The sequence below is a fragment of the Ovis aries genome, chromosome 1 (assembly GCF_016772045.2).
Source record: "Ovis aries strain OAR_USU_Benz2616 breed Rambouillet chromosome 1, ARS-UI_Ramb_v3.0, whole genome shotgun sequence".
NCBI lineage: Eukaryota > Metazoa > Chordata > Mammalia > Artiodactyla > Bovidae > Ovis > Ovis aries.
Genome location: NC_056054.1, coordinates 7,554,879 through 7,574,061, shown reverse-complemented (window position 1 = coordinate 7,574,061; position 19,183 = coordinate 7,554,879). Strand labels below are relative to the sequence as shown.

Genomic DNA, 19,183 nt, shown 5'->3' with positions numbered 1-19,183 from the left:
GGAGTACTTTGGCTTGGAGTTCATTATCACTTGGATGATAATAATTCTAGGGTGTTCGAACTAATGACTTTTGAACTGATTGTTCCTCCTGTGTGGTGGCCAAGAGGGAGATGCAGTCATGGTCCTTTCCGCTGTGGGGTGTTTCTCTAACAAGCTGTGTACTGGCCCCGCAGCAGAAAGCCCACGTCACTGGCAGCAGGACTCAGGGAGCCAGGCAATCGTGCGGCCCTGCGCATGAGGCCTGCGAGTTGCTTAGCGAAGCCTGGCCTCTGTGCGTTGTGCCTGGCCCCGTGACTCAGCGGCAGCAACTTGCCTGCCTGAAGAGCCTTCGTGTTTTTGGAAACGTCAGGTTCTGCGTTGACTGTTGCATCTCCTCCGGGGCTTCACAGCCCAGGACTCTTTGCTGTGCTCTTAGTGCTTGGCTGCAGCACTGCATAGGTTTTGAGCGGTCCTCCGCAGCTCACCCTTTCCCGGGAAACTTACTGTTTTTAATTGCGCACTTTTGCAGAACATAAGAATTTTCTGCAACTCAAATTTTGCATCATAGGAAAAATACCTGCAATGCTTTACCAGTGTTACGATCATTCTTTTATTCAGTTTTTTATGCAAATAACCCATTCTTTATAAATAAGCACACAGAACCAAAACAAACAAAAAGCACTCAGTAATCTTATCACTGAGGTCATAGATGCAAACACCATTATGGAGACCTGTGGTTCTCATACACGGTGGGGCGGGGGGCTGGAATCAGGAGTGGGAGGAGAGGTTTGCCCATAGAAGGACATTCAGCAGTTGGAGCCATTTTGGCTCGTGACAGCGAGGAGCGGGGGCTGTTGTTGAGGGTGTGCCCCTGGCGTGTCCGTGGATGCGCGTCAACACCCTGCAGTGCTGTGGGGTCCGTCCCTGCAACAAGGAAATATCGGGCCCAGGATGTGCTGAGGCTCAGAGATGCTGATGCAGGCGTAGGTCTAAGGCATTTTTCTGTGACTGTTAGCACGTACACTTTTGGGGCTTGCCTGGTGGCTCAGTGGTGAAGAATCCACCTGCCAATGCAGGAGACACGGGCTGGGTCCCTGGGCTGGGAAATCCCCTGGAGAAGGAAATGGCAGCCCACTCCAGTATTCCCGCCTGGGAAATCGCATCGACAGAGGAGCCTGGCGGGCTAAAAGTTGGACACAACTCAGTGGCTTAACAACAACGACAGCATATATAAAAAGTGGAGTCAGCTATGCCCATTAATTTGCAACCTGCTCTTAAAATTTGTTAGGCTATGAACGTATCTGTTCGTAACATGATGCATAACTATACCTCCTCACGGCTCCTTTCTGTTTGTTTGTCTGGTGTTTCATCGTCCTTTTGGAGATGGACTGGGTGGTGTTCCCTTGCGTGAGGCGTCCTGATCCATGTATTTCGCCGCTGCCCAGGTTTTGGAGTTTTCAGCTGTTTCTCACGTTCTTCTGCTGGAAGCATGTTAGATCTTGTCGCTTTGTATTTTGGTTTCTGCCCGCCAGGCTCCCGCTTCCTGCCTCTGGCGCTCTGCCCCCAGCCCTGGGTGCCCTCCGTGAGTGATGGTGCCCCTCCCCGCGGCAGCTCTCTGCCTCTGCCGCCCTGCTCAGGGCTGCCGCTAGTCTCTAGGGCTTCCCTCACTGTGAACACATCCCACGGTCAGGGAGGCACTGCTGAAATACTGAGTGGATGAGTGACTCGAAATACTTTCATCAGCTTTCAGTTTCAGTTATAACTGTTACACTTTGCTTCCCTTTGCTTTTTGTTTCTTTTGGAAACTCAGTCTTCCAATAGGCGCCCTGCGCCTTGGCTCTGTGGCCCGCGTGGCTTTGCTGCCTACCTGCGAGTCCCGTGTGGTCCCCTGGCCAGTGTCCCCAGGAGGGCCGGAGGTGGGCCTGGCAGAAGGTGCTGCCTGGATGCTGAGGGCCCCCGGGCGGGTCGAGTGGCAGCGGTGGTGGGGACCCCTCTGTGCCCCCCACGCTGCCCCGAGGCAGCTGCCCTGCACCCGCAAAGCAAGGTGCCGCTTCGGGAGGAAGGGGTCCTGTCAGTGTCGGGCCCATTCCTCTGTGGGGTCAGCGTGCGGGTGGGGACGCTGGGGGTCTGGGCCGGTGTCCTCACTGCTTTCCCTCAGCGCCCCCCCCCCCCCGCCCCCGAGCTTGTTTGCGCCATGGTGTCTATTTTTGTGTTTTGTACGACACTGTGTGAGGAAGTCCGTTGTCGACGCACATCCCAGCTGTTGTGAATGGCCTGTGTCTCCGGGGGCTTCCAGGTGGGGATGTGTGTGTTGAGCCCAGTGTCTCGGGTAACATCGGAACAGCAGGACGTGAGTAACAGGAAGTGACAGAGATGACCGAGTGCCCAGATGCTTATTCTCGGCCACCTTTCCCAGCCCCGAGGCCTGGGGAGCTATATTTAGCTGAGTATTTCCAGGTTCCTAATCCTGTGGACACAGCCCCTCTGCTCCTCTTTCGGTTGGTGGCTGAACTGTGTCGTGCTGGCGGCTTCTCCCCGCCTCTGGTCTACTGCAGTGACCGCAGGTTCTCGCCCATCGGCTTTAGAACCTGAGTTTTGTTTTTTTGCCGAACCGCTTCAATTCTGACCGACTCTGAGCAGTTGGCAGACATTCTGAAAGTTGGAAGAGCAGCAGGTGAGAGTTCCAGGAGTGGTGAGTGACGAGCCCGTGGGAAGCTGTGTGGGGAAGAAGTTACAAGGATTTGAAGTGGAGTGGGATGAGTTGTAGGTTGTTGTCAGTACCTCTAGAGGGCTGGTTTGTGTCTTCTGTTTTTTTAGAGGCGGACGGCTGGGGTTTTAAAAGCCCCGGGCTTGATGGTGTGACTTCACCCACAGGCTGGAAGCGCTCTCTGGTCACCCCCGGCCAGGTTAGAAAGCCCGCAGATCAGATACGTGTCTCGGTGATGAATTTCCACTGTCGGAGCTTTGTCAGAGGAGAAACTTCACTGAGGTCCCCAAGCACCGAGGAGCCTCAGGCAGCCTGCCCAGGGGTGGTGAGGGGGGTTGCCCAGTCCTCATTCATAGGACCGTAGGTGTGGGGGATTTTTGCCCAGTGGCGTCAGGTGGTGCCTCAGGCATGTGTTGACCAGGTGCCCACCTGGGCTGCTGGGTGTCCTGCCATGCGCCCAGGGGTCTGCCCTGACTGTGCCATCGCGTGGGGGAGTGGCCGGGAAGCCCACCCTTGGCGCTCATGGTCGCCTCACCTGCCCTGACCTCTGCCGGCCTTGGGACCAGTCCTTCCTGCTGGAGGACCACAGGAGACAGCTCCAAGCGCTGACAGCAGTCACCGGGGGTGACCCTGAGGCTGGGAAGTCGAGCCTGTGGGGGACAGTGGCCCTTGGATGTCTCGGTCCGTCATGACCGCCCTGCCCTGCAGCCCTCCGTCCACACCTCTCGTTCCATCCTGAGCTGAGGGAGCTGGCTTGTTGGAGCAGTAGGACGAGCTCCTTGGTGGCTCTGAGAACGCTCCCAAAGGAAGGTTCTGGGTCTGATGGGAGCTCCCTGTGGTTGGCGCAGGGTGTGCTGGGAGAGAAGTCTCTCTGCTGGGCTCAGAAAGCTTCCTTCTGAGCGGCCCCGCCAGCGCCTCCCCCGTTCTCCCTTCATAAAGCGTCAACTTTATTTTCACACACTCAGCCAGCTCTTTTAGGACTTGGGTATCTACTCTGGGATGAGAGATTTGAGAGGCAAATTAGGAACAGTTGTGTCTGCCGTGAGATGCATGGCAGGCGCAGGGGCGCGGGCGTGTGATTGCCACGCACGCCGAGTGAAGGATCGCATGCCTGCCAAGCTCAGGCTTCCGGTGGTGCCCGGGTTTTACCAGCAGAGTCCGTCTGCAGGCGTGGTTTCAGGCTGACCCATTCCCTTCTGTAAGGCCAAGCTATAACTCAAGGCAAACTGTAAATTTCTACTGTAAACTGTAAGGATAGTAAATTGTACACCTTGTGTAACTGCTATATGGATACAAAACATAGTGTTTATCTCTAGTCCTGGCCTGCATATTTGAGCACACTTTTGTGCCAAGAGATTGAACATTTAAAAAAATTGTTGAATATTTCAAGCATTCAAACAGTAACTTGATGAACAACTCTGTCCACTCCCCAGCCCGAGAAGGAGGCACTCCGAGTGTCCTTGGAGTCCTTTGTATCCCCTTTGTCATCCTGTTCCCTCCCTCTCTCCCTCCCCTGAGGTCAGGCACCATCCCCCATCATTTGTTTTTGTGTTTTTGATACTTTCTCTACCTTAGTGCTGATATAAACAATACATAGTATAGTTTAGCCAGGTTAAATATTTTTAATAAATGGTATCACACTACACATCTCCTGCAGCTTGCTTTTTCCTCACTCAGCATCGTGGTTCCGAGTTTTATCCACGTGGCCTCACTCACCTTTAGTTAAGGGGTTCAAGGTTTAAAATGACAGATTCCCGATCTCTGGAAATAAACCAGAATTCCCAGGGGGCGGAACGTGTGCCTCAGGGAGTTGAGACTCACAGTGCTCCAGGGCTGGCTTTGTGGCTGGCACTGGGGCGCTGTGGACGGCGTGTCCCACTGCTGACTTGTTCCCCCAGATCTCAGTGCTGCGGGCAGCGCTGCCAGAGTACTCTTCTGCTCGCCTTCCTGGGCACACGGAACGCATTTTTCCAGAGTTTGCTTCTAAGGGCCCAATTGCCAGGTGTGTGTGTCTTTAGCTTGATGAGATATCGTCAAATTGTTCTGCCAAACTTTAATTTTTTTAAGCAGCTCACCTTTTTTTTTTTAATGTAGCTGGGCTGATGGCAAGGTGATGAAGCCTCATGGTGAGATAAAACGCTGTGCACGGCCAAGATTTTGGTAGATGTCCAAACCCCAGCATGCCCAGAATCGAACCCCTGCCCTCCCCGCCAGCTTCGGAGCCAGCCTGCAGCCTGGCCCACCCCAACGGCAGCTCAGCTCCCCAGCTGCCCCAGGGCCCCTGCTGGCTCCACTGTCAGAGCCTCCAGGGTGGGTGAGAGTCCAGCCTCGCCCCTCCGCCCCCGCCCGTGATGGGATTGCCGAGCACCTTCCCTCAGGCCTCCCTGACTCCTGCCCCGCCTCTTACGCCCAGTTTTCAGTACAGCAACCAGAATGGTGCTTTTCAGCCCAAGTCAGGTGTCAGCCTTCTGCTTATAAGCTCTGTGCACCCGCCGTTTCACTGGGAGCAAAAGCCAGAACTCTAACAGGCGCCCACAGGGTGCTCGGGACCCCGGGGCCTCTCCCCAGCTCACTGGCTCCAGCCTCCAGCTGTGCTCCTGCTTCAGGCGCTTCTCTCCCACACCTTGAGTCTTTTCCAGTGAGGCCCACCTCAGACCCTCCCATGGCCTTTTCCTGGTCGGCCTCCTTTTCCTGTGGATGCACCACCAGCTCTGCACTCTGTGCTTGGCAGTTTACTTTTTTATCACAGCACTGGTTTCCCGTCTGCATTTGAGTGTGAGCTCCAGGGAACCAGGGTCTTGTCTGTTTGTTCACATGGAGGACTGCCTGAATTTATTTCTCAGAGGAAAGGAAGAGTTTGGAGCCTGGAGATGAGGGTTGGTGGGAGGGGAGGGGAGGTTGAGGCCTTGGGGGAGAGGAGGAGAGGGAGTGGGGGGCAGCTGGTGAGAGGAGGTGTCTCGGTATGTGCGTGGACCTGTTGGTGGGCACTGGGCCCTGTGAGTCTGGCGCTGGGGGCAGCTTGTCTGGGTGATGTTTCTGGTTGCTCCCAGAGCACACCTGCTGCTGGATGGCACTGGGGCCGGTCCCCCAGGAAGCGCAGCGCCGTTTGTGGGCAGGACCTGAGGTTTGTGGCCGACATAAGGTATTCACTGAGTTCCCAAGCCATGGTGTGTACAGGAGCGAGTCCTGCCATTTCCGGGGCTCTGGCTTGTGCAGGTGCGACTACCAGGCCACGCATCACAACCGGAAAAGGGCACGCCCTGTGACCCTCATGTCACGTGGGGAGGACCCACTTTGTCGTTCTCAGAGATTGTGTACCCAGGGTGTGTCCATATATTTCCTTGGCAAGTCAGGTTGAACCTCATGAGTCCCACAAATACAGGACTTCAGGAAGACAAGAGTGTCCTTTAAGTCTGTGCTGAGCCCACTTATGCTGCTGTTCTTCAGAAGCAGCATTGTTCCCAATGTGTGACATTTCATTTAAATATGTTAGTTACTAGAAAATGTTGATTGTGGCTACTTACTTTTAATTAAATCCTTGGAGGTCTGTGCAGATTCACCTGGAAGTGAAATAATGCAGAGATCCATTGTTTTATCCAGTTCCATTCATTGGTAACGTCTTGCAAAACTAGCAAAACGTCACAGCCTCCTGGCGGTGGTGGGTCAAGAGCCAGGCCTCCGTCTCCACAGGGACCCCTTGTGGTCCTCTTACAGCCACACCCACTGCCCGCCTTCACCCCTGGTGACCTCCAGGCTGTTGTTCATGTCTGTGATTTTGTTATCTCAGGAGTGTTCTATGAATGGGATTGGGTAGCAGGTAACCTCTCAGAGTTGGCTTTTCTCACCCAGCAGAGCTCCTTGGAGGTGCCCCCAGGGGGTTGTGTGGTGGTTTCTTTTTGGACTGTCACAGTGGAGTGGTGTTCCAGGGAATGGGCGTACCACCGTGAGTTTAATCATTTACCACCCGAGGGCATCTAGCTTGTTGCCAGGTTTGGGTGGTTATGAACAAAGCTGCTGTAAACACTCATGGCCAGGTTTTTGTGTGAACACAGGTCTTCACGTCTTTGGAAAAATGCCCAAGTGTAATCGCTGGGTTGTCTTGTAGCTTCACGTTTGGTTTTTAAAGAAACTGTCAGATTGTTTCGCAGAGTGGTTGTGTGTCCCCGCCAGCAACATGGGTCCGTTTCTCCACATCTTCTCCAGCACTTGGTGTTGTCCCTTTTTAACTTTGTCCGTTCTGATAGGTGTATCGTCATGCTGTGGTTTTGATCAGCATTTCTGGAGCGGTTGTTGATGCTGGGGCCCTCTTCTGTGCCTATTTGCCTGTTTGGTCTTCTGTGGACAGCAGTGGCAGGTGCTGGAGCCTGAATTAGTGCTGCCTGAGGAGATGGGCGTGGGGGCCACAGTTGTTTCCATTTGGCTGGAGTCCAGCCATTATTGGCTGCTCTCCTACTGTTGATTCTGCCCGATTAGGCTCCCCTTCCCTGGAGCCATGGCTGGAGAGGGTGGGCTTCTGGTGAGCTTTAAATTCTTTCTGTCCTCACCAGTATTTCTGGCTGGGCTTCCTCAATGCCCTGTCTAGGATGTCAAGGGCAAACAGAAACCCCAGAGAGCTCCGTGCCTTGTCATCCCTCAGGCCCTCTTCTCTCCACCCTTTGCAAAATTTTTTATATCTAAGTCCAGGATTTTAGCTGCACCTAGCCAGAGGAGAAGGGGGCAACAGAGGGTGAGATGGTTGGATGGTATCACCGACTCAATGGACATGAGTTGGAGCAAACTCCAAGAGATAGTGAAGGACAGGAAAGCCTGGCTTGCTGAGTCCATGGGGTTGGAAAGAGCTGGCCACGACCTAGCGACTGAACAACAGCGAGAAACCAGAGGGATAAGGAAAAGTAGGTCCAGCCATCTTCCTGGAATCAGAGGTCTGCTGGTCACTGTGGTTGTTTTTGGGTCTGTGAGGTCTGACGACTGGGCTTGTGTGTCCATCCCGGCGGCCGGCCTTGTGTGTCGTGGCCTTGGGCCCGTCCCAGGCTCAGGGCCACACGTTGCTTACTGCTGAGGGTGTTTGGTTTGGCCTTAGTTGCAGCATGACAGAGCACACAGGATCGCAGTCCTTTTGTCATTTGAGGTCACACTTACAAATGAGAAGCACATCCAGGCCTGCGGTTGCAAACTGCTGGACAGGCCTTTGCAGGTGAATCATCATCGTCCCCCAGATGGCATTTCTCCACCCTCTGCTTTGAACCCTTGAGAGACCTGGTGGAAGTGGGAGGGGCCGTGGCCAGGTGACTCAGGGAAACGTCCGCATGATCCTTGGGCTGACCCTCCTGGCCAGCGTTCCTGCCAGAAAGGAAGCGCAGTGCACCAGACGTGGCCCGTTCCCAGTGAGCCGAGCAGAACTTGTGGCGACTGCCAGCTCCTTCCCCACATTCAGCTCCTCTGTTCCTGGCACCGCTCACGGGGCAGTCTTGCCTAGAATCCAAGTGCAGAGCCACTGACCGTTGGGGTTGGGAGCTGGCCTGAGCCAGCTTGCCCGGGGACCTGGGGTCCTGGCCCCCTGCCTTTTCAGGTTCCCCTCCTGGTGCCTCCTGCAGCCTGTGGGGGGCACGCTGGAGCAGGCAGACACCTGTCAACACCTGGCAGCTTTCCCAGCACTGCCGAGTGCCTTCCCAGGGGAGTTGCCACTGGCATCCTCTTGGCTGCCTCCCTGTCCTGTCAGCTCCTGTGTGTGTGGCTCAGGTGTCCACCTTCTCCACCGAGACATCCTGTCTATGTGTTTCCAGCACATCTCCTTTTTCTTCATGATTTCTCAGTGGTCGGTCACGCCTGGGGTTTAGGAGTCCTTAGCTAATTCTCACCAGGGCATTGGAAGATATTTGCCTGGCTTGGGTGTCTTAGACTCATTTAGAGTATCTAGTATTTTCTCATATTTCCAGGAAGATCATTTGTCTGAAAGGATGGAAACAAAAATTAATAAGGGAAAAACAAAAAGCTATTTTTCTTTTGTCTCCCGTATATTATTGCGCTTGGTTGCTCAGTCCGACTCTCTGCAGCCCCACGGTCTGTAGCCCACCAAGCTCCTCTGTCCTTGGGATTCTCCAGGCAGGAATACAGGCATGGGTTACCGTTTCCTTCTCCAGGGGATCTTCCGAACCCAGCGACTGAACCCACATGTCTTACGTCTCCTTCATCGGCAGGCGGATTCTTTACCACTAGCACCACCTGGGAATCCTACCATGTATTATTAATGTAAACATAAGGCTTTATTTTAAAAATAATCATAATTAGTACATGCACATGGTATAGAGATCAAAACGATGAAAAGGTATAAAGTGAGTTTCTCAGCCCTTCCGAGGTCCCCTCCCAGAGGTGACTAGGTTGCTTTTTCCTCTACACCCATGCTATGCCTGCAACTTGCTTTGAGCACTTAACAGTGTATCTTGGAGGTTGTTCCCTGTAAGTACGTGAGGAGTGAGTAGCGGCAATCTGGGGTTGTGTGGTCTCCGCTGTGTAAGGGTGCCCGCTTCCTGCCGGTCATGCCTCGATCAGTGTCTGAGTCGTCCCTTCTGTCTTTGCAGTGAACTTCCGTGAATAGCTTTGTATGTGTTGTGTGTCAGGCTCATGAAGACGTCTTTGTAGGAGCACTTTTTCTACGACAAAGACGTGCATGTTCTTCAAGGTCTGCTAGATTCCACCCTGTGTTCCCCATGTGTGTGCGTCTCAGTCAGCGTTTTATGTGCTCGGCTGCTCAGTCGTGTCTGAGTCTCTGTGACCCCAGGGACTGCAGCCCGCCAGGCTCCTCTGTCCATGGGATTCTCCAGGCAAGAACACTGGAGTGGGCGGCCGTGCCCTCCTCCAGGGGATCTTCCCGACCCGGGGAGCGAACCCACGTCTCTTATGTCTCCTGTGTTGGCAGAAGGGTTCTTTACCACTAGCGCCACCTGGGAAGCCCCCACAGGAGTTGTTATTTACACCTCAGTGAATGAGACACGTTATCAACCTTGTGAAAAGTATAATTTTAATCTGCGTTTATCTTAGGAGTGAGGCTGGCCATTTTTCCCGTGTTTGAGGTCTGTCCGCTGTTTCAGCAGAGTTCTGCCAGTGTCTCATACTTGCTTGCACCTCCCACCTTCTGCCTCCCTCTTGTACACTCAGTCTCCTAAGCACACTGTCCAGGGGTCTGGGTAGCCATGCCGTTTTTCTTTTGATTCAGTTATGCAGTTAACTTTATTCCAGGTTTTATGCTCTTTTTACCAAAGCGTAGCCTTCATATGGAAAAATGCCCCGATCACAGCATACAGCTTGATCTTCTCTTTTTTCGTTTTGGCCACGCCTCGCAGCATGTGGGGTCTTAGTTCCCCAGCCAGGGGTCAGACTTGTGCCCCTGCAGTGTAAGTGCCGAGTCCTAGCCACTGGACGGCCAGGGAGTTCCCACAGCGTAGAGCTTGGTGAATGTTCCAGATCAAGGAGCAGAACGTCAGCAGCCCCCAGGGGCTCTCTTTTGTGCCCTTCTCCCCAAGCAGCTAGCTTCTGACCCTACAGGTTAGTCTTACTTTGAAAGAAAAAGCGCTTTGTGTATGCATAATGAAATGATATGAATGGCATATATGTTTTTGTTGTGTGGCTTCTTTCAGCATTGTAAAGCTGTTACTTTGTGTGGCTACAGGTGGACTGTTCTTGCTCCACAGTATTCCATTGTATTAATAGACTGTGGTTTATTTATCCACTTTACCCAGGCAGGGAGGGCACCTGGGTTGTGTCCAGGGCAGGCCTGTTATGAGTACAGTGGTGGAGCGGTTACGTATGAGGCCTCCCACCCCACACCCCACAACAGTGCTAGGACGTGACGGCTCCTTTAATGGCCTCTGTGTTCAGATGAGCACGTGGAGACCCAGGGAGGGGTGGCAGTTGCTCTAAGTCACCCATCTCACAGGGCTTCAGACCAGGGCACGTCCTCAATACCACAGGTCAGGCCCCTTCTGGGTCCCGAGCACATGTAGCCCCGTTGGCTTCCCTGATAGCTCAGCTGGTGAAGGCTCTGCCTACAATGCAGGAGACCCCGGTTTGATTCCTGGGTCGAGAAGATCCCCTGGAGCAGGGATAGGCTACCCACTCCTGTATTCTTGGGCTTCCCTGGTGATGCAGATGGTTAAGAAGTCGCCTGCATTGTAGGAGACCTGGGTTTGATCACTGGGTTGGGAAGATCCCCTGGAGGAGGGCATGACAACTCCAGTATTCTTGCCTGGAGAATCCCCATGGACAGAGGAGCCTGGCAGGCTACAGTCCATGGGTCACAAAGAGTTGGACACGACTGAGTGACTAAGCACAGTCCCTTGACAACCATGACGGGTGGCTTCTGGCATCCCCCCTTTTCCAGAAGAGAAGCATTTCCCAAATAGCCGGTGGCCAGGTGGGGTTCTGTCTGAGGCATCTTCAAACATACACAGGAGTTTAAAGGAAAAAAAAAAAAAAAGCAGGCTGAGAACCAGATGCTTGGACATTGATCTGTTGATCAAGCCCTAAAATAGAATGGGCATAAAAAACTCATGTTCTCTTCTGAAAGTTTCATAGTAACTCCTAATATAACCCCTGAGTTATACAAAATAAAGGTATTGTCTTTCTGTAACTGTACTTACTATTCTGCTCGTAAAAAGTGCAAATGAAAGCTCACGCTAGAGTGAGTAATAAGTGTTTGCTGAGGTTTCATAGGCAGATGCTCACTGGTGGAAATTCCGTATGCAGTGACCCCAGGCCATCAGCAGTCAGCAGGCTGCCATGACCTGCCCGGACACCCTGTCCAGAATACCCACCAGCCCCCTTGCACCCGATCCATTTCCTCTTTCTCGGCTCTCTCAGTGTCTGACGTTGTTTTCTGGTTTGCCTGTCTCTCCCCCAGTGCAGGTTCGGGCTCGGTAGGCAGCTTGCCTGTCCTGGCCTTGGGAGCCCCCCCCCCCCCCCCGCCCCCCGTCTAGAGCAGACACTGGGCTGGCGTCTGCTGGGAGGGGTACAGGCCGCCCACTGAGCCGCCAGGAGAGAGAGAGGCTCCCACTGCCGGAGGCCAGGAGAGCCTGCTGCTCTGGCCTCAGTGTGTGTCTCCTTCCATCTCCCCTGCCCTCTCCCAGGCTGACAACTTACACCCGCCTGGTCCCTCCGAGGCGTCATCGTGGTTACCCTGGCCGTGAAAGAATGAACAGCACCGTGCATTTGTGATCCAGTTCTAATTACATCCTGCTGTGCTTAAGCTGTGTAGGTAGTTTATGGAAATCACCGAAGAGATAATCTATAAAATACTGTTTCTAAATGTTTTGAGCCAGAAACACGATCATTTAATAACTTAAGCTGGGTGTTCCTAAATTGGATCTTTTAATATAAATTAAAGCTCTAACATGGGCAGACATCCAGAAGTTAAATAACAGATTTTACTGGTGAATCCACGAGGAAGCAGCCATTTTCCCAGCCCTGCTGGTGGGAAGGCAAAATGGTACAACCCCCACGGAGGGAAATTTGGCAACAGCAGCAAAATTACACATGCATTTATTCTTTGTCAGGGTGGTTATACTTCTTGGAATTCATTCCAAGAATACCCCAGCAAAAATATGAAAAGATCCGTGTAAAGGCTATTGGTTGTGGTGCTGATTGAAACAGCAAAGAATTTTCAGTATCATAGACTTAAGTAGGGCTGGTTGAGCAGACTCGGGCATTTCAGTGCGGTGGAGTGCCTGCTCTGCAGCTGGGGAGACAGTCAAGAGTCCGGGGCTGGCGCTGAGAAGTGCTGGCCTGGATGCCCGCAGTTGACCTTTGGCAGACAGTGCAAAGGTCAGGGGCACTGACCCTCTGTGCAGCTGGAAATCCACGTGTCATTTATAGTCGACCCTCCTTGACCCTGGTTCTACCCTAGCCAAGGTTCGTACCTGTGGATTCGGCCAGCTGCTGCTCGTGGAGCATTTTCAGTGTTGGGGGAATAAAAAATCTGCCTATGAGTGGAGATTTGCAGTTCAAACCTGTGCTGTTCGTAGGCCAATTGTGATTAAATTAAAAAGACAGAGTGGACAAACATGTCTCTGGTATGCTACTGTTTTGAAAAGAGAATATTAAATACACACGTGTATCTGCAGGAAATGGGAGGATAAACCTTACCTCACTTATTTTTAAGGCCGCCTTTGGGGGAGGGATGGAAGCAGGGCCCTGCTGCTGCTGCTGAGTCGCTCAGTCGTGTCCGACTCTGCGCGACCCCACAGACGGCAGCCCGCCGGGCTCCCCGTCCCTGGGGTTCTCCAGGCAAGAACACTGGAGCGGGTTGCCGTTTCCTTCTCCAATGCATGAACGTGAAAAGTGAAAGTGAAGTCGCTCAGTCGTGTCCAACTCTTAGCAACCCCATGGACTGCAGCCCACCAGGCTCCTCCGTCCATGGGAGTTTCCAGGCAAGAGCACTGGAGTGGGGTCCCATTGCCTTCTCTGAAGCAGGATGAGGGGACACACAAAATCTGTGCCTTATTTTGTCAACTCGACTTTGGGACCATGTAGATGTTTTATAGCAATATAAAAAAAGTTAGGTGAAAGGTTTTGGTTTTTCAAATTTCGATAGACATTGTTAACATTTTTTCTAAAAGCTGTGTACTCTGTTTGCACTCTTTGTCTCTCACACCTTTTCCAACAACTGAATTAGCATCTTTAACAACCGTGCCAATCTGTTAGAAATAGAGTGATCTTTTCATTTGTGTTCCCCAGTGACGAGTGATTAAGCATCTTTTCATCCCTTTATTAGCCATTTTGCATCTCTTCAGCGAAATGCAAGTTCATAGCTTTTTTCTGTTTATTTATAAAGTCTGTATATGTTATAGATTTACTTTTGTTGATAGCTATTAGGTTCATGACCTCATTTCCCATTAAAATTATCAGGCCTGACTGTAGTAGCTGGTGATGTTGTCACATGTTAAAGGGTTTTACAGTAACTTTATTTTTGGCTGTTCTGGGTCTTTGTGGCTACACAGGCTTTTCTCGGGTTGTGGCGAGCGGGGGCTCCTCTCTACTTAGTGCGCAGGCTGCTCTTTGCGATGGCTTCTCTCGTTGCAGAGCGTGGGCTGGAGGGTGCGTGGGCTTCAGGAGCTGTGGCTCCCAGGGTCTAGAGCACAGTCTCAATAGTTGTGGCGCATGGCTTGGCTGGTCTGCGGCAGCTGGGGTCTTCCCAGATCAGGGATCGAACTCACGTCTTCTGCGTTGACAGGTGGATTCTTTACCATTGGGAAGTCCCAACAGGCTTTTTCAAAAGGACATTTATGTATGATATGTTTGAAATGCACAGGAGCTTCCTACAGTAACTGTTGGTCAGACTTCCCTAAACTGTTCAAGGGCTGAGTGGTCAGCTCCTGAGCTCCTTGGAGCAATGGAAACTTGGTTTTCTTTTCCTTTGAAAAAAAGATTGCCTGTGCTGGTTATTGGTCTAAGTAGTAAATAGATGATGGTAAATGTTCACTTATATTGATCTTTGGTGAATATGTATCTAAATTTGATTGTCTTTCTGATTTGAGATTGTTATTGACTTTTAATAACCGAGGATAATCTTTTTATGTTGTGGTCCATTGACTACCCGAATGAAACAGTACTTTCTCACGAAAGGAAAGAAAGGATACAGTGAAAGTTCTGAAACTTTTCAGAATGTTTTGGAAAGTTTCCACAGCTGCCAGCACCTGCTGTTGGCTCGCTGACACGTTGCATGTTTCCTGTCTGTTTCTCTAGGTCATCACTCCATGTAGGAAGCTCATCCTGTGTGCCGATAACAGGAAGGAGATGGAAGACTGGATTGCAGCCCTGAAGACCGTGCAGAGCAGGGAGCACTTTGAGGTGAGAGGAGAGCGCCCCCGTCATCCTCCTACCATCACCCTCCCCCCCGTCATCACTCCCGTCACCCTCCCCCAGTCACCATTCCTGTCACCCTCCCCCCGACCCCCTCTCCCCCCGTCACCCTCCCCCCATTACCTCCCATCACCCCCCTGTCACCCTCCCCCATCACCCTCCCCCATCCCCCTCCCCCCGTCACTCCCCTTGTCACCCTCCCCCGTCCCCCTCCCCGCCAAGGGCACAGTCCCAGCGTCCCCTTGCGGGCCTGCCTGGTCTGTGGCTCGCTCTCTCAGATGCTCCTTGAAGGTTAAGGTTCATGGTTCTACCTGTGGGCTGTCGGGTGGTGACCCCGTCTGATTTCTTGTTGAACCTTGTCCAAGTTACCACATTCAGGAAGGTCAGAGGGGCGCCTCACGTTCTTCATCTTTGTCCCCCATTCCTGCAGCCCACCCAGTACAGCATGGACCACTTCTCAGGGACCCACAACTGGTATGCCTGCTCTCACGCAAGGCCCACCTACTGCAACGTGTGCCGCGAGGCCCTGTCCGGGGTCACGTCCCACGGACTGTCCTGTGAAGGTACGGGTGGTGTGTTCACCGCCGGGAGAGGCACCTGGGATCTGACGTGAGACGCCTTCGGGGTCCGAGCGTAGTCCTGCAGTAGGGTAGGCGTCGAGGGACCTGTGTGATGCCGCCCCTGTTTACTGTGCCTGTGCAGGAATCTGGGTAAATGATTTTTTGCAGTGACGGAACAAAGTGAAAAGAAGGGAATTGGTAGCATCGAGACACAAAGAGGAAGCGTGAGGGACGTGGAGGGAAAAGAGGTTTAACCGTCTCACTGCTGCAGTGTAGCTCCAGCCTGCCTGGGGACATGTCTTCCAGACCAGAGGGTAGGGGCACAGGGCTCGGGCTAGAGAGGGAGAGGAGAGCTGTGGTGTTAGGCCCAGTGCCCACCTGCTGCCTGATTGCAGACGGCTGGTGACATTAAGAAGAGTGTTCACAACTTTTAGGTTGAAAAGTACCGAAAGAAGGCAGCTGTAGTGTGACGCAGAAAAGTCACGTGACCCTTAAGGGTCAGTGTCTGTGCGTGAAGTGCGGCCACGCGGACCCTCGTGCTGTGGGGGGCCTGAAGCCCGAGCTGCTCACCCTCTGGCCCTGCCCAGGGAGCCTGCTGACCCTGGGCAGGCTGGCCACCTGGTCTCCCCGTGAGAGCTGCGCAGGCAGGCTGGTGGCTGCGCTTAGACGGGAGCTGAGCGTCCACGCTGCGCCCGCCTTGGCCAGGAGGGCAGGGCAGCTCACCCTGGACCACAGCCATGGCTCCTGGGCTGACACGCTTGTTCTCTCCTAGTGTGCAAGTTCAAGGCCCACAAGCGCTGCGCTGTGCGTGCGACCAGTGACTGCAAGTGGACCACGCTGGCCTCCATCGGGAAGGACATCATCGAGGACGAGGACGGGGTGCGCCCGGGAGACCCTCTGAAGCCCCTCTTGTGCTGGGCTGAGAGGCCTGCTGGCTCCCTCCTGGGCGCAGTTCTCTTCCTCCAGGGGAAGGGGGGCAGGGTTCCCTCTGCGTTGGTCCTCCTGGCATCCGGGCGCCCCTGAGCCCTGTCTAGTCCCTGGGAGTTGTGGGTGCCTGGCGGGGGGAGCAGAGGTTTGGGTAGCCTCTGCAGACTGCACCTCACCTCCATGTGGGGAAGAATGATGCGGCTGAGGCCATTTCGGAGCACTGTTGCCAAGGAGGAAGCTTGGCCCGCGTGGAGGTTGTGGGGCACCCTGGCGCCCCCCTCAGCGCGTGTCTCTGTGTGGCTCACAGATCGCCATGCCTCACCAGTGGCTGGAGGGGAACCTGCCCGTGAGTGCCAAGTGCACGGTGTGCGACAAGACGTGCGGCAGCGTGCTGCGCCTTCAGGACTGGCGCTGCCTCTGGTGCAAGGCCATGGTGAGCGTGCCCGCCCGTGGGGACGCCCGCCGCCGCGGGGCCGGGCAGGGTCCTGGGGGCGGGGGGCCGGCGCCCCCCTGTGACGAGCAGGCGTGCGTTGCAGGTGCACACTGCGTGTAAAGACTCCCTGCTGACCAAGTGCCCGCTGGGCCTGTGCAAAGTGTCGGTCATCCCGCCCACCGCGCTCAACAGCATCGACTCCGATGGTGGGTGCCGTGCCCTCCTGTCTCAGCCGTTTCCTTGGATTGCCTTCTCCGGGCCCTCTCCTCCCCGGCTCTGGAATTGGTTATGTTGGTGATGCTGAAATGTGGTCGGACAGAGGTCAGACCCAGCCAGCCGCTGTGGGGGGAGGTGGTGGTGAGCAGGGTCCTGATGGCAGGCTGCTGGGTTCCTTGGACTCAGGGCCCAGATTCCTTATCCAGACGTGGCGGGTCCGTTGGCTACTGAGTAGGCACTGAGTGTGAGCCCTCCTCCGTCTTGGCGTGGGCCGCCCGTCAGCTGGTCTCCGTCTAGTACCGTGCTCTCCCACCTGCACCGCCTGTCCGGGTGGTCCGTGATGGTCCGTAGTAACGTGCTGGTGGGAGCATGTCACGTGTCTCAGGAAGTCAGCCTGCTAGGTTGAGAGCCGCATCTGGCATTTCGAGTCCTGTAGAGGTGAGGCCGGCCGCGTGGAGGCCAGCTCCCCTGTACGCAGGGGGGATGATGTGGAAACCTGTGGATTAATCTCTTGCTGGTTTCCCGGGCGTGTACGTGCAAATTCTGTGTCCCATGGGGTGTCTGCTTGGCATGCGATTGAGAGCGCCTTGGTGTCTTCTGTGGCTCTCAGGTCTGCTTCTGTCCTTTTCCCTCCTCACACTCAGGCTTCTGGAAGGCCACGTGTCCTCCGTCCTGCACGAGTCCGTTGTTGGTCTTCGTCAATTCAAAGAGTGGGGACAACCAGGGGGTGAAGTTCCTGCGAAGATTCAAGCAGCTGCTGAACCCTGCCCAGGTCTTTGACCTCATGAACGGAGGACCACACCTTGGGTAGGAAGCCTGTAAAATATATCTTTATTGGAGTTTAAAAACTATGTGAAGATAATGTATGCTTATTTAAAGATTCAAAGATACAGGAGATTTTAAATAGGAGCTAAAACTTATCCTTCCCAAATCCCGGGCAGAGGTGCCCACTCTGAAGGGTTCATAGTTACATGTCATTCCAGCTTTCCAGGGCATGTGTGCGCCCCCGGCAGGTGTGGCCTCTGTTCCCTGCCATTGTGCGGCATTTTGTACGGTGTCAGCCGGCAGCAGTGTGTATGTGTTCTGACGTCAGGTATTACAGGTCAGCCTCATTCGTTCGAATGACTGCTTAGTATCGAGGGCTTCCCTGCTGGCTCAGACGGTAAAGAATCCGCCTGCAATGCAGGAGACCTGGGTTCGATCCCTGGGTTGGGAAGATCTCCTGGAGGAGGACATGGCTGTCCACTCCAGTATTCTTGCCTGGGAATCCCATGGACAGAGGAGCCTGGCGGGCTACGGTCCAGGGGGTCTTGTTTTGGGAAGATGGCACCAGCAGCAGGAGCAGAGGTGTCTTGAAGGAGCTCTGAGTCCCCTGGGGCATTCCAGGAGAAGCCCCCATGGCCTGATCTGAGGAGGGCGGTGGTGGTGCTGCCTTTCTCTGAGGAAGGAGACGTGGGTTGGGAGGTGCCCATGTGATGCTCAAGTGGTAGTTCTGGTGGACAAGTGCGGTCTTTCAGGAGAGCCGAGGGGTCAGCATTAGGGCCATTTGGGGCCATCAGCCTCTGTGTGGTCCCTGAAGCCGGAATGCGGTTAAGGCCACCCAGCGAGAGGCTGGGGAATGAGCACAAGGGCATGGGGTCCTGGGAGGGGTGCTGCCGACGAGGAGCAGGGGCACCCAGAGGGGCATCGGGAGGGGACAGAGCTGGAGTTAGAGGGGCGCAGGGTGGGCCAGGGGACAGGTCACGCACGTGTGGGCAGCGTGCTGCAGCCTGGGGCTCCTGAGTGACATGGGGGTGCCGGCTGAGAGGGGTGGGGGTGAGGCAGGCAGGCCTTCGCTCTCCTGTGGCCTCCAGTGGGTGCAGCGTGAGCGCAGTGGGGCTCTGATCCCCCGCAGGCTGTTTTAGGGTCAGCTGCAAGGAGCACCAGAGGGCACCCGGCCCAGGACCGACTGGCTGTCGTCTCTCTCTTAGAACGGACCTCACGCCCTTGACATTCTGTTTCCTCGGCAGCTTGCGTTTGTTCCAGAAGTTTGACACGTTCCGGATTCTGGTCTGTGGTGGAGATGGCAGTGTGGGTTGGGTCCTCTCTGAAATCGACAGCCTCAACCTTCACAAACAGGTACTGGGTGTGGAGGGTCCGGCCCCAGGGGAGAGCGAAGCCACGTGACAGAGGCTGGGTCTCCTCGGGCGATGCTACCCGCCCCCTGGGGTGGTCTTGGAGGGGGGGCAGGGAAGCCTGATGGCGTTGTGGGGACCCAGGGCCGGACACAAACACTCTGGTGCAGAAAGCTCCCAGGTGCGGGCCGATCCGGGTGTGGCTCTTTGTCGGGTAGTGATGGCATCTGCTCAATGCCTCTTGCTGGTGAGCCGGCTGGGGTCAGAATACTTGGAGTTCAGGTCAGAGTTAGGGCTGTGTTTTAAGTGTTGATTGATTTTCTACGCCAGCTCCCTCCTCCTCTCCCCCTCCCAATAATTAACCACTGCTGGCATTTCAGTAGAGCTTCTCAGG

General features: G+C 54.4%; 1 protein-coding gene across 7 annotated transcripts in view; it reads left to right on the top strand.

Moving 5' to 3' along the window:
* Positions 1-19,183, top strand: part of DGKD (diacylglycerol kinase delta) — a 108,516-nt gene that overhangs the window by 62,852 nt on the left and 26,481 nt on the right. For 6 of the 7 annotated variants that reach the window (XM_042245056.1, XM_042245076.1, XM_042245049.1 and 3 more), the window contains 7 exons: positions 14,423-14,527; positions 14,970-15,102; positions 15,872-15,978; positions 16,334-16,459; positions 16,563-16,665; positions 17,320-17,482; positions 18,685-18,793. In XM_042245056.1, the coding sequence (XP_042100990.1) occupies positions 14,423-14,527; positions 14,970-15,102; positions 15,872-15,978; positions 16,334-16,459; positions 16,563-16,665; positions 17,320-17,482; positions 18,685-18,793 (846 nt within the window). Of the gene's footprint in view, positions 1-2,442; positions 2,654-14,422; positions 14,528-14,969; positions 15,103-15,871; positions 15,979-16,333; positions 16,460-16,562; positions 16,666-17,319; positions 17,483-18,684; positions 18,794-19,183 lie in introns of those variants that run through there. The other variant, XM_042245081.2, reaches the window with a different exon arrangement.